Here is a 12,748-nt window from a genome sequence, read left to right on the forward strand (position 1 = left end):
CATTTCCCTTTTGGCAACCACGGAGAGCAAACCACAGCGAAAATAAGACGCACACGGAGTTAATTTTCAGTGGCAGATGAGCATCATTGCTGGGAAGTGAAAGCCTCAATTGATGCTCTTTTCTCCCCTCCCCGCCTCCCCCAATCCAGCTGGGAATGGGAGGGGGAATTAGGAATGCTTTCCTGGACCGCTCAGGAGCTGAGTGGGCGCATTTTCCCAGTTACAGCCTGAAGCTGGCAACTGCCAGTTAAGTTACTGACAGTCATTTGAGAAACCAAGCAAAGCGCTGGAAACTGCTGCTGGTGCGTATCATTGCTGAGGCGTGAATATTGGGAAAAACAGCCCAAACAACTGGGATTTGCAACTCACCTGCATTCCCGGTTTTGCGTGTCTGGATGGTTAAATTAAAAAAAGGATGCTTTTACAGCAATGAATGCGGTGGGCAGATCACACCCTCAGAAGTAATATTAGACTTATTTTTTCCCCCCTTTGGGTACCAATGTGCTGGCAGATGAAAAAAGATGCATTGTTAAGGGGCTTCTTGGATGTCATGGTTGGCTTGTGGCAGGGAGAGTTAGGATGGAGGTACCGTTGGGTGTGTTTGACTTTGTGGTGAGGAGGAGAGGTGGGGGACGAGCACGGAGCACAGAGCAGGGGTGATTACCTCTCCTCTCCTGGGTGGTTTGTGTGGACCTCGGGCCAACTCTCAAGCCAACTCCTCTTCCAAAAAGCATTATTAAATTGCAGTTCCTAAGCAAATCCAGACCCAGACCCTGGACTTTGGCTGTTCGGGTGTTTCAGAAGAGCTCTGCTCCCCTTGGGGCTCACAACGAGCAGCCAGCCATACCTGGCACAAGGAGAGCTGCCTTGGGAATCGTGGCCGGCAGCTCTCCCGGATTATCCCCCCCGTGGGATGAACTCTTGGCTTTGCATAGGCGTCCAGTGTCCGCGGCCGAGTCGTGCAGCCCTCGCACGCCGCTGCTCGCGGCGGTGGGGCTGGGCAGGGGGCTGGCACGGGGACAGCACCGCTCTGCATCGACCAAACAACCGCGAAGCCACTGTGCATGACTGAGCAAAGTCGCTGAGCCACCAGTCAAAAATCAGTTCCCCAGGGCTCTACCTCAATGATCAGCGATGTGTAAGGGAGCATTTTAGGTTCGGCAGCCTGCACCAAGGGCTCTGGAGTTTGATCTCTCACTGACCTTGGGCTGGGGACCTCCTCGTGTGATCCTCGCACATTTCTTTGGTGACCTTAAAGGTTTTTGCACGCTTAGGGCTGTCCTGAGAGCCGTGACTGGGCATTGCTGACCTTACTCCATCTTTTCTGTGGTGCAGGGCAACAGTGGAACGAGCCCAGGTGGCTCGGGAGGGGTTAACGTGTGGGCTGGGAGTCCAGAGTTGCACAAGAGCTAAACTGAGCTCTCAGGAGCTCTCTGCATCCTCCTGGTCTCGTGGCACAGCGTGATCCCCATCTGGGGCTGGAAACAAGTTCTTCCTGTGGTTGAGCAAACGGCTGGTCGAGCCCGTGGCGGGTTCCCTCGCCGGCTCCACGCCGCAGTGAGCGCTTGGCTTCCCCACCTCTTCAGGCGCCCTTCGGTGCGTGTCTTCAGCCTAGTCCCCGGCCATCAAGAGCTCGCGAGCACCATGTAAACACCAAAAGGGAACTTCTCTGCAGCAGCGAGATGGAGGGAGGCATTCCTAGGAAAAACCCAGCTGTGCTCGCCTCCGTGCCAGCCCCTGCTCCTCTGCAGGGAGGGCACAGTGCCTACGTGACACCCGGCAGCCGCAGGGAATCAGGGCTATTTTCTTCCCTCCCGGCCGCAGCCCTGGCACGTTGTGCTGTGGGCTGGTTATCTCACAGTTAAACATATCCGAGGGCTGGAGCCATCATCTGGTTCGGTTTAAAGTGAAACTTCCTGAATGGGATGGTAGGACTGATTTGTTTTTCCTGGCTCTGCTCCCACCGTTCTCGCCAGCTCAGCAAAAAAAAAAACCAGGGAGAGAGAAGTGTGCATGCATGTATAATATCTGTATGTTTGTGCATGTCTCTCTCTATGTGTGTGTTTTCTAGAGAGTCCCCTTCTCCCGGAGCTGGTTTCGGCCTTTGCTTATGTTCAAGCCCTGATTGTGCAGCAGTAAAAACAAATAAATGCACTCCCGACCGTTAAAGGGCCTTTTCCCCGTTCTGAGAGCGGGGAGGCAACATCCCGCAGCACCCGGGGTTGCTGCCTGCACCCCTGGGACGTGGGCGGGCAGGCTGGGGGCACCCCGGGTGGCACCTTGGGGTGCTCCGAAGCACCCTTGCAGGAGCCGGCGGCTTTCTCCCGGCTCCGCAGCCTCCTGCTACCCTCCGAGCCCAACGCATAGCAGCCTTTCCCCAGCATGGCTGGCCAGCCCTGGGGCTCGTCTCCTTCATCCCGGCTGGTTCCCGCAGCACTGTCGGCTCTCCCCAGCCCCCCTGGCTCTCCCCTGCCCGGCTGCGCAGCCCTTTTCTGCCTGTCGGCTCTTGCCGGCATCTCGGGTGCGACCCGACAAGCGTCTCCGCCGGGCAGGGCAGGCTGGGGAGAAAGGGCTTTTGTTTGGCTGGGGCTTGTCGGACCCCCGCCCTGGGCAGGGAGAAGGGGAGCACCCCGTGTCTCGGCTGATTTGCAGCGCTTCTTCCAGCTTTTGCATCAAAGCTCTTGTCTCCTTCCATTGGCTTCAGCCCCGAGGTGCCTCCAGCCCGGAGTGATGGCTGGTGGAGCTGCCTGGAAGGTGCCCGGTGCCTGCAGAAAAGGGGCATCGCGGAGCCAGGTACAAGCTAACCCCGCTCAGCATCTCCTCCATCCCCTCCCCGGCTCCTTGCCCTTTTCCCTGACCGAAGATCAAGCTGCTGCAGCTGCTTGCACCACTGCCTGCGACAGGGCTGGCCCCGTGGTGCCTCCTCTACATCTGCGGTGGAGGGACCCCGCGAGCATCGCAGGGTGCTCACTGAACGGTACTGCACATGCGTGACGCGTGCATGAAGCCAGTGGTGCACCCCAGTCCAGGGATGGCCTTTCGTTTCTTATTTTACTAGCTCAGCACATGTTTGTTGTGAAAATCCACCGTGGCTGCCTGATCTTCAAGGCTGGGGACATAATGAATGATTTCTCGGCGCAGCTCTGGGTGTAGCCCCATGGCTTTGGTAGCAAAAGAAGTTGCGTCTGACTCCCAGCCCTTCCGAGCAGGACTGGCCGCGGAAGTTTTGGGGGTCAGGGCAGAAGCGGGGCTGCCGGTGGGATGTCTGACCATGTCATGTCTCCTGCCCCCCCAGGTTCGCAAAGCTCTTGCTCCGTCTCCCAGCCCTCCGGTCCATTGGCCTGAAATGCCTGGAGCACCTCTTCTTCTTCAAGCTAATAGGCGACACGCCAATCGACACCTTCTTGATGGAAATGCTGGAAGCGCCCCATCAAATGACTTAGAGAACTGCTGCTGGGTCAGTCCCTCGCCCGGCCGGGGTCTCGCGGGACCCCTTCCTCTGCTTTTCCTCCGCCGCTGCCCCAGCCCGTCCCTCCCTCCTCTCCCCAGCGCTGGAGGCACCGTCTGATCCGGGGCGACCCCCTGCCGTCCTCGCCTCCTCGTCGCCTTCACCCTTGTCCGTTTGCTGTCACTGCTGCATCTCAAGACCTGCCTCGCTGGTTCCCTGCGCTAGATGTAGAGAAGTGGGAGCGGAGAGAGCTTGCCACCCACTGCCCTGGCTCGCACCTCTGCCCCGGCCCCCGCTGTGCCATGAGTTTCGGGGTGAGCCGCTGGCTGGGCTTGGCATCACCCCGCGTGTATGCCGCGGCCGACGGTGTTTCCCGTGGGGCAGGAGCGGGGACAGGGACGGTCCCAGCCCTTGGGGCAGTGGGGTTTGGACAAGTCGAGGGGAGTGGTTGAACTCGCCGGATTGCAGCTGGCTGTTTTCAGAGGATGGAGTTTTTGAAAAAGAGAAGAAAAAAAAGAAAAAAAAAAAAAGAATTCTATTTTTGGTTTCTAACTATTATTAGTAGTCTCGGTAGTTACTTCACGGAGGGAGAGGCGGGCTGGAGAGGCGGCCCAGCCCGTGCCCCGTGAATGAGTCACCCGTGGCTGCACAGAGCCTTCTCCTTTCAATTAAAAGCAGAGGATTTGGGATTGAGCTGAATCCCACCCCCCAAATAACGAGGTGACTGTTGGCACAGGCAGCCGGGGCACCCTCTCACCCCTTTGAGGGGGGTCCCGCGGGCGGCAGCACCTGAAAAAATCCCCTTTTGCCGTCCCAGAGGGCAGCCGGGCATCGCTGCTCTTCCCAAAGGTGCCTCTGCGCTCACTCTGGAGCTGCCCACGCAGACACGAGCCGGCTGGAGCACTTGCTTTAAGGCTGCCAGGGACTCAACATCGCCCTTCCCCAGCTCCCAGGGTCTTGCTGGGACCCCCTGCCCTCACCACTCTGCCCAGCATCCCGGCACAGCCCCACTCTCGAGGCTCGGTCCAGCCCGTCCTGCCAGACCCACGCTTTATTTCAAGGGCTGTTGCGTTGGAGCAGCAGGAGCTGGCGTGTCCGCAATGGCTCCTTGATTTTTTTTTTTGGTCCTGACCTGGTTTAGTGAGGTTGAAGGGGCATTTCCAGCTGATGGGGTGGGCTTGACAAAAACATATCTCCGTGCCCGCATTCCGGGTCCGTAGCACCCCAGGTACCAGCAGGCATTTCCCCTGGGCTTCGCCTGGCACAAGCCCTCGCCTCGCACCGGGGGTTTCGGCTCGCCCAGGAGCCTTCTCCTGTTGATTCAGCAGCTGCCATGCAAAAACACTGCGAGGCAACAATTAGTGGGAGTGCTTGGCCAGGTTGGTAATTGTGGCTGTTAATTAGTGGTGAAGCAAGAACAGGGCTCCCCCTCCCCTCAATCTCTGCCATGGGGGAGGGATGCGGGGGCTGAGAGGTCCCGGCTGGGTGGGGGACGTGGCAGCGTGCCCATCGGGGATGCTGAGAGCATCAAAAGCACCTCGGCTTTTGCACGGTCCTTTCCTTGGGTCTTGGTGTGACAGGAGGGGGACGGACAGGTTTTTGGGGAATAGGGACCCTGTCCCAGGAACCGGCCCACACCCCACGGGATGGGATTCCCCGGGGAGCGCGTGGGGAGAGGAGGTCAGCCAGGGAGCGTTTCCCCTTCGCCTCCCCATTTCACCCTCATCAGGTGTCTCCAGAGCCCTGCTGAAAAAAATGAGTTAAGAGAAAAAAAAAAGCAGAGCAAGCGGTGAGGGATGTCGGGGAGGGTTTTTTTCCCCTTTGGCAGGACGGACTGTCCTGAACACACCATGGGGCGGGTGCTCGGAGCCAAGAACGAGGTGCCTGCGGTTGCCCTGGGGCCAAGGGCTTCCCCACCGCTTTCATGTCTTCTGTGCTTTAAAACGGCAAAGTATTAGGTCCCAGAGGTATTTCTCTTGCTCCCCGTGGGTTGTAGCTGGCTCTTCAAACATCTCCTTTGTCCCTGGAGGGGCATGGAGCAGTGCCCACCAGCTCCCACCTCTATTTTTGAGGGGACACAGTTGTCACCCGCCTGTCGTCATCCCGCCTGGCAGCTCGAGTCCCCGGCTCCATCCCCTGCAGTTAACCAGGCCATCTCATTGCTAAATAAATACTCAGGATTTCAGGTCATAACTTTCCCTTAGGCTGGCCTGAAGTGGCAAATCCACAGAGGCAGGGAAAGTGTTTTGGCTGCGTTTCTCCAGCAGCCTGCATGCCGCCGAAAATATTATTAAACAGCTTCACCCTGCAAGAATTTGCCAAGAAAACTAGGCAAGAGAAATGAAATATGTAAAGGGTGCCAGTAAACACGAGCAGGCTGTTCCTTGCCAGCGTAAGGCTGGCGCAGCCCCACGGGGGGCTTGCAGGGAGGTGTTTGCTCCCAGCCAGCCGGCACGGAGCTCGGCACGGAGCTCAGCCGGGAGCCAAACCAGTCCCAGGGCAGCCGGCAGCCCCCAGCCCGGCTCTTGCCGGTGGAAAGAAGCCTGGAGCTTGCTTGCCGGAGAGGATGAGGGTGCTTTGTGAAAGAGTCGTTGGACGTTGCACTAGAATAAACCCGCTGTCCTCCTCCGTTGGGTGGAATCGCGTCTTTCCTGATGGATGGCTTGGAAGGGGCTGCTTGGTGCTGGGTGCTGAGCTGTGGTGGTTTGCAAGGCTGCGGTCTGGCCGGCTGCAGCCCTGGGCACTGCTGGGCTGCGGAGCGGGAGATCCCATCCCATCCCATCCCATCCCATCCCATCCCATCTCATGCCACACCCTACCATGCCATGCCCTCCCCTCCCATCCCATCCCATCCCATCCCATCCCATCCCATCCCAGTTAGCATTTAACCCACTAAAAAAATAAAATGCCACAACCGAGGGGGTGTTCTCAGCAAGTAGCGTGGTGCAAAGGGGAAGGCTCTGCGGGCTAGGGGCTCTCGGTCAGGACGCGTGTCTCCGTGCCTCAGTTTCCCTGCTGGAGCAGCGCACAGCCTCGGTTTGTGCCCCTGGCTGAGGAGGGTTTTGGGGAAAGGCTGAGCATTGTCCTGGGCTTTCTGTTTTGGGCAGGTGTCAAGGGAGCCCCCACGTTGCTGTAACTCAGCATGGCTCTGTTGCTTTCGGTGAAGCTCTTCTGATTTCCCCCGGCAGCCACACCGGGCATTTTGGGTTGCCAGCGGGTCCTGAACGTGTGTGATCAACCCCCAGAGCCTGGACCCCAGCCCACCCCGGCACATCCCCCTCCAACATCACCAGCCCAGCCCTCCCTAGCAGAAGGAAAAGCTTTTATGCGTCCGGTAACATCTGCCACAGCAGCCTTAAAGCAATGTGCTTTTGCATGAGTTTGAGTCTTTCATTTGTATTCTTTTTCACTTTTGGCTTTTTTTTTTTTTTTTTGTCCTCATCATAATAATTATAAATATACTACATGCTTGTTTGAAGAGGTGATACATGGGTAAAAGAAAAAAAAAAAGGCACATTATTCACTAGAGAGGTAGAAATTTCATTTAACCAGATCTTAATACTCTTGCAAAAATCTGGTTTGATTAGGGTGATCTATTTTTTAATTTTTTTTTTTAATTCCTTTTTGTTGGTGGGACAATCTTTAATTTTCTAAAGATAGCACAAACATCAGCTTTTCAGCCACCCGCCTGCCACCCTGGATGTTCCTCACTGCTTTCTTGCGTGTGCGCCTTTCAACCGAGCCCTAACCCAAACCCGAGCCGAATCCAGCCTGCCCGTGGACCACCCCGGGAGGATGCTGAAGCTTCCCGAGCATCCACCCAGCACCGAAGGGCTGAGCATCGCTGCCGGGTGGGACCCAAGGAGTGGAATTAGGGGCAAAACACCTTCATCTCCCCAGCACCCATGGGTGTAGGAAGCCCACACCGACCCCCCCGAGCTCACCGGCAGCTTCTCCGCACTTGGGAGCCGGCGGTCCCCCCACCCGCCCCGTCCTCGTGCGGCTGGCTGGGCTCGGGTCCTGGTCGTAAAAAGGGTTGAAGATGGTGGGACCGTGGCTCAAGAGCTGATGCTGTCCCCATCAGTGACGAGCGTGCATGATCTGGTTTAAGTTGATACATATGTGCGTGTGTATACATGTATGTACTGTAGATATATACACTGTATAAATATCCTCACTCACATATACATATATTATAACCGTAGCAATTACAGACTTTTTGTGGGTTTTTTGTTTTAAGTCGATTCTTTTTTCCTATTTTTTTTCTTGCTTTTTTTTTTTTTTTTCTGCTTCATGTAAGCGAGTACATTGTATCTGAAGCCCTTTCCGAATTGGCAGATGCCAAATCTGGATCTTTATTCCTCGAGACAAAGGAACTGCATCTATTTTAAGATGCTTTTTTTGTTTTGTTTTGTTTTGTTTGTTTGTTTTTCTTTTGAGCAGCAGGTGGTTTTGAGTAAAAATAGCTTTAGCAATTCCCAATACTTAGTGATGGATGCCTTGGCTATGGGATGCATAGATAAAAAATAAAATACATTAAAATTTAGAATGACAAAAAAAAAGAGAAAAGATAAGGAAAAATATCTAAAGCATCAATAAAGTTAAAATCTATTTTTGTACAAATGTAATTTTATCCCTTACGTATTCTTGGATATTTTCTTTCTGGATTGTTTTGTTTCTTCTACAGAGATTGTTATAAACTGTCTCTATTTTTTCTCTCTTTCTCTCTCTCTCTTTCTCTCTGTAAGCATTCAGCCACAGGGACAGGGATCTGGAGAAGAGGGAGAAACTTTTGACCGTGTTTTAAAGGCTTTATATGAAATCTCTTTTGAAATAATTTTTTTGAATGAACTTTTTATTTTTTCCCCCACTTCCAAAATCTTTTTCGGGGGGGGTGGGGGGAGGGGGCAGGCTGGTCTGGGGGTGTCTTTTGTCACATATATCCGGCGTTCCCGCAGGTCTGTTTTACTGTGAAATCACTACCGTATATTATTATTCACTTAAAAAAAAAAAAAGGAAAAAAAGAAAAAAAAAAAGAATTGCTGCTGGAAACGCCAGTATTTTGATGAACAATTGTATTAGAATTGTGAAAAAAAAAAAAAGAAAAAAGAAAAAAAGAAAAAGAAAAAAGGAGAAAAAAAAAAAGAAAATATATGAGCATTTTAAAATATAACCCAGTCCAAGTCCTATTTTGTTCTTCACCGGTGTGTCCTGAGTTATTCCATCAGGTCCCCCCACGGGGGGGCTGTCCCCACTGGGGAGGTCCCCATCGCCCCAGAGGGTCCCCGTTCCCAGCGGACCATCCCTCCTGCTCACGGCGAGGCCGAGTCAGAGTAAATCCAACCTGGCAGTAAGTAAGGAGCAACGGCAGAACCGTAGGGGGACCCCCAAGGCTCGGCGAAGATGTTTTTTCCTTCCCCTCAGGAATTTTCCTTGAATGAATTTCAGATCCCTTTGACATCTCCAGCTGCACCCTGCTGGGGACACCACCGCCCCGGCGCATCCCCCTCCTCCTTGCCTTGCAGCAAACACAGAACAAGTGGCCACCGTGGCCACCGTGGCCACCGGGATGCCCAGCGTGGCCAGACCCCCCGGAGGGACGTGCTGGTGTTTCCCCGTGCGGGTGGCAGTGGGGTGATCGAGGCAGGGGACCACCGTGCCACCGCAGCGCCCGGCAAATCTCTGCCGGCTCTGCCCCTGACCCAGGGGCACATCCCGAGAGCGTGGGACCACGGAATTTGGGCAGCACCCCCAGCCTGGTGGTGAGGGTGGATTGACGAGCTCCAGCGGATGGGTGCGCGGGGACGGTGGGCTTTTTTTTCCAGTCCCCATCCCTCCTGGAGTGACACCGGTGCCTGCGGAGCGGGAGCCCCGGTGCGTGAACGGGAGCCGTTAGCACTGGCCTTAGCTTAACCTGGATTTGTTGCCAGGTACAAACAAGATTGAACTTGCTCTTGGGTTTACAGCGGAGATAAATCCTCCCCCGACGGCTGCAAAGCCGGTCAAATAGAGAAGGAAAATAAGAGTTTCAATTTGGTTAGTGACGATCCGTGTGTTTCTAACTTGGCCGCAATATTTTTTCATTTGGGAAGCCCTGGGAGGTGGCTTGCGGAGGGCAGGGGAAGGGGTGCGGGGGATTATCCGCCTCGGCAGCAACCTGCTGCTCCCCAGCGGGGGCTGATGCCCACTGCCACCCCCCCCCCTTATCACCTCTTTGGGAGACCCCAGGGACGCGGGAGCACTCGCGCATCTGACGGTTCCTTTTGCAGAGGGCGGTTATGTGTCTTGTTAACCTCCAAGAAGCAGTTTGTGTTTAGAGAGTAAATATTTACCTCCTTTCCTGAGGTTTTTTTTTTTTTTTCCCCATCTCCCAGGGTGGAGGGAGCCGGGATCCGTGGGGCAGCGCTCGCTGGGATGCTCGCCCTCACGCCATGGGCCGGCCGAATTTCTGCTGCCCACTGGCTCAAAAACCACACTTTGCTTTGAAAATCAGGTTTACTTCTCTATTTAAAAATGCTAATAACAGAAAGAAAAGCAAAGCCAAGCTGGCCACTGATTTTTTTTTTTTTTTTTTTTTTTGTGGGTGATTGCTGCTGTGTTTGCTGCTGCTCCCCTGGGAAGGTGGGGGGCTTTCCCAGGCCCCCAAACCCGGCTCTGGGGAAGGGTTCTGCTTCCCCTCCTCTGCTGCCGGGAAGGGAGGAGGAGGAGGTTTGCACCCTGGCCAAGTCGTTGCTGTTTCTCCAGCTTCTGCAGGGATCAAAGAGCCTGTTTTGACTCCCCTCCTGATTCCTTGATAACAGAAGATGGTTGTAATGCAATTAAATACCTCACACATGCAATGGCTTGGGGCTTTTGTTGTGTCTCGGGGCTGGGTGTGCGCAGGATTCACCCTTGCCCTGTGAGCAGCATGGAGACGTGGAGCTCAGGGATGGCGCACACACAAACGATTTATCAGGAGCCTCCTAATACCGAATTTCCTTAAACCCTGAGCTCTTGGAGGCATGGGATCAGGAGGGCACTTCAGCTTTCCCTGCAAAATGCCATTCCTGGTCCTCCGGGTGCTTGAGGGGATGAAGAGTGGAAGATGCTCTGGGGGGGGGTGCGGAGCACGCTCGGGGTGCTCGCTCCTGGAAATGCATCTCGCTTGGTGGCACCAGGCTGGCCACTTAATTTCTGTGCATCCCCAGTGTTGACAGAGATGGAGTGAGGTGTCAGCAGACTGTTTTGAAATCCTTAAGAGAAGGCCTGTGATCCGGGACCTCGCCGGGCCTTAGTTTTGCAGCAAGGAGGGGCTCTACAAATAAATACAGACAGATGAGCTCTTTCACTGGTAATTTGTCACTTCATAATTGCCAAAGAAAGGCAGGTTAGTTTTCTCCTCCTGACCTCTCTCAAGTAGCCTTTTCACCCCAGCTGGCCCCGGGGCCGGGGTCGGGGTCCCACCGTGCCCCCACGGGGCAGCCTTCCCCCCGCGCCGGGGCCGCGAAGGGCACCTTGGCTTTCTGCATCCCATTTTCCGAGTGACGTTTCCACGGGTCTCCCCATGGCATCAAAAAAACCGTAGAGACGCCCACCCCCAGGCGTGCCTCCGCCGCCTCACCCGCGTGTGGGTGAAAACGGGACCAGATGGGACATCAGCCCACAACCAGCTCGGAGAACGGGGTTTTCAGGGTCAGTCCCTGGTCCGAACAAAATTTGGGGGGTCCAAACAAAATTTGGGGCTCCAAGCAGTGAGGACCCAGCTGATCGCCCTCCCTTGCCCCAGCGCTCCCTTCTCCATCCCCAGCTCCCCAGGGCGGTGTGTGGGAGTTCTGCTCCAAGGTGGTTTTTTTCCCTGGTGGGACTTTGGGATGGAGACCCCCCCGGGGTGGCTCTTCTGGATGACAGGGCAGGGGGGCTGGATTTAAAGAAGTCTGTGGGCCAGCAGCTCCCAGGAACGGGGCTAAATCCCTGCCCCGGGGTGGGTGAGGAGGGGGACAGTGCCTCGGGCAGCCCCTGGGGTCCGGCCTGGCCCGTCCGAAGAAAAAAAAAAGAGCAAAGTGCTGCTGCCACCTCCCGACCGCAGCGAGCCCTGTCCGGGCGGGAGGAGCGGAGCGGGATGCCCGGGATGCCCGCTCCCCCTGCCCGGGATGCCCGCTCCCCCTGCCCGGTGTTTTCACTCCCCCTGCCCCGATCCCATTCCCCCTGTCCGGAGAGGCCCCGGGACTGGAATGAAACAACCCTCGGGGAAAAAAAAAAAAAAAAAAAAAAAAAAAAAGAAAAAAAAAAAGAAAAAAAAAAAAAAAAAAAGGTGTTTTGGTTTATCGCTCGCTTTTGACAGCCTCCTGGAAAGCTGTGAAGTTTGTGAAGAGAAGCTCTGCCTCCCTCTCATGCTCCCCTGGTGCTGTGCGTGGACCTCAGGACTTTCTGAGCCCATCCGCTCAGCCGCTTTCTGTCCCCGAAAGATGCTTCGCTGTCAGTTGCTTTCATTTCCTTCCCTCCTCCTTGCCCTGACTCTGAAATTTCTGTTCTGACTCTGAAATCTCTGGCTGCGGCAAGTTGTGCAGATCAACAGCCCACTGCCTAAAACACTGTCTCTTAAGTATTTTAACTCATTTTTCCTTCAAAGAATACAAGCGCTCGCTTTTTCCTTGCAGTATGACAAAGGGTTAACAAAATGCTTAAAGCAAAGCATTGCCTAAAATGAGTATCTTTCATTTCCAAAGAGCCTGAGATCCCAAGGCACAGGCGAGAAATACTAGCCACAAAAATTTTGCATCTCTCTCCCTTACAACACTGGCAGTGAAACCTTGTTTGGCTTTATATGCAAGATTTTCCATACCGTGCTCCAACGCAACTCAATTCCACTAAGCCCACATCTTGTTTTTCTACTGACAAAGTGAGGTATGATTCTTGGCTCAGTGATTTTCTGCTGTGGAAGACTAAATGAAAAGATGCTTTTAAAGCTCATTCACTCAACACTCAACCCAAAACCCAGGGGGAGGGTCAAATGGAAATTCGCTAAAGTTATCAGACGGGCTCTCTGCTGTATTTCTTTTATGGTGGGTATTAGGCTGAAGAAAATTGAATGAAGACACAAGTGTTTGCTAGGGTACTGTTAAAGGTAGAACAGCCTGATGAGTAAACCAGCCAAGTCATTTAATTTATTTTCTTATAAAAACCTTGTGTTTGAGTCATTGTGATTCCTGAGGACTCAGCTCTTGGTGTGCATTTTGTCTGGACCTTTTAATTTATAACATAAAAGCATCCTACCTTGTAATAAGTGCAGCCACATCCTTCACCGTGGCAGGGGCTGCCTTG

General features: G+C 54.3%; 1 protein-coding gene across 2 annotated transcripts in view; it reads left to right on the forward strand.

Annotated features, from left to right (window-relative positions):
• Positions 1-3,996, forward strand: part of RXRA (retinoid X receptor alpha) — a 114,751-nt gene extending 110,755 nt beyond the window's left edge. For both annotated transcript variants that reach the window (XM_075054680.1, XM_075054681.1), the window contains exon 10: positions 3,296-3,996. In XM_075054680.1, the coding sequence (XP_074910781.1) occupies positions 3,296-3,443 (148 nt within the window). In that variant the 3' untranslated portion in view covers positions 3,444-3,996. The remainder of the gene's footprint in view (positions 1-3,295) is intronic.
• Positions 3,997-12,748: the final 8,752 nt, after the last annotated feature.

This window comes from Buteo buteo, chromosome 23, assembly GCF_964188355.1.
Source record: "Buteo buteo chromosome 23, bButBut1.hap1.1, whole genome shotgun sequence".
In the NCBI taxonomy this organism is placed as follows: Eukaryota; Metazoa; Chordata; class Aves; order Accipitriformes; family Accipitridae; genus Buteo; species Buteo buteo.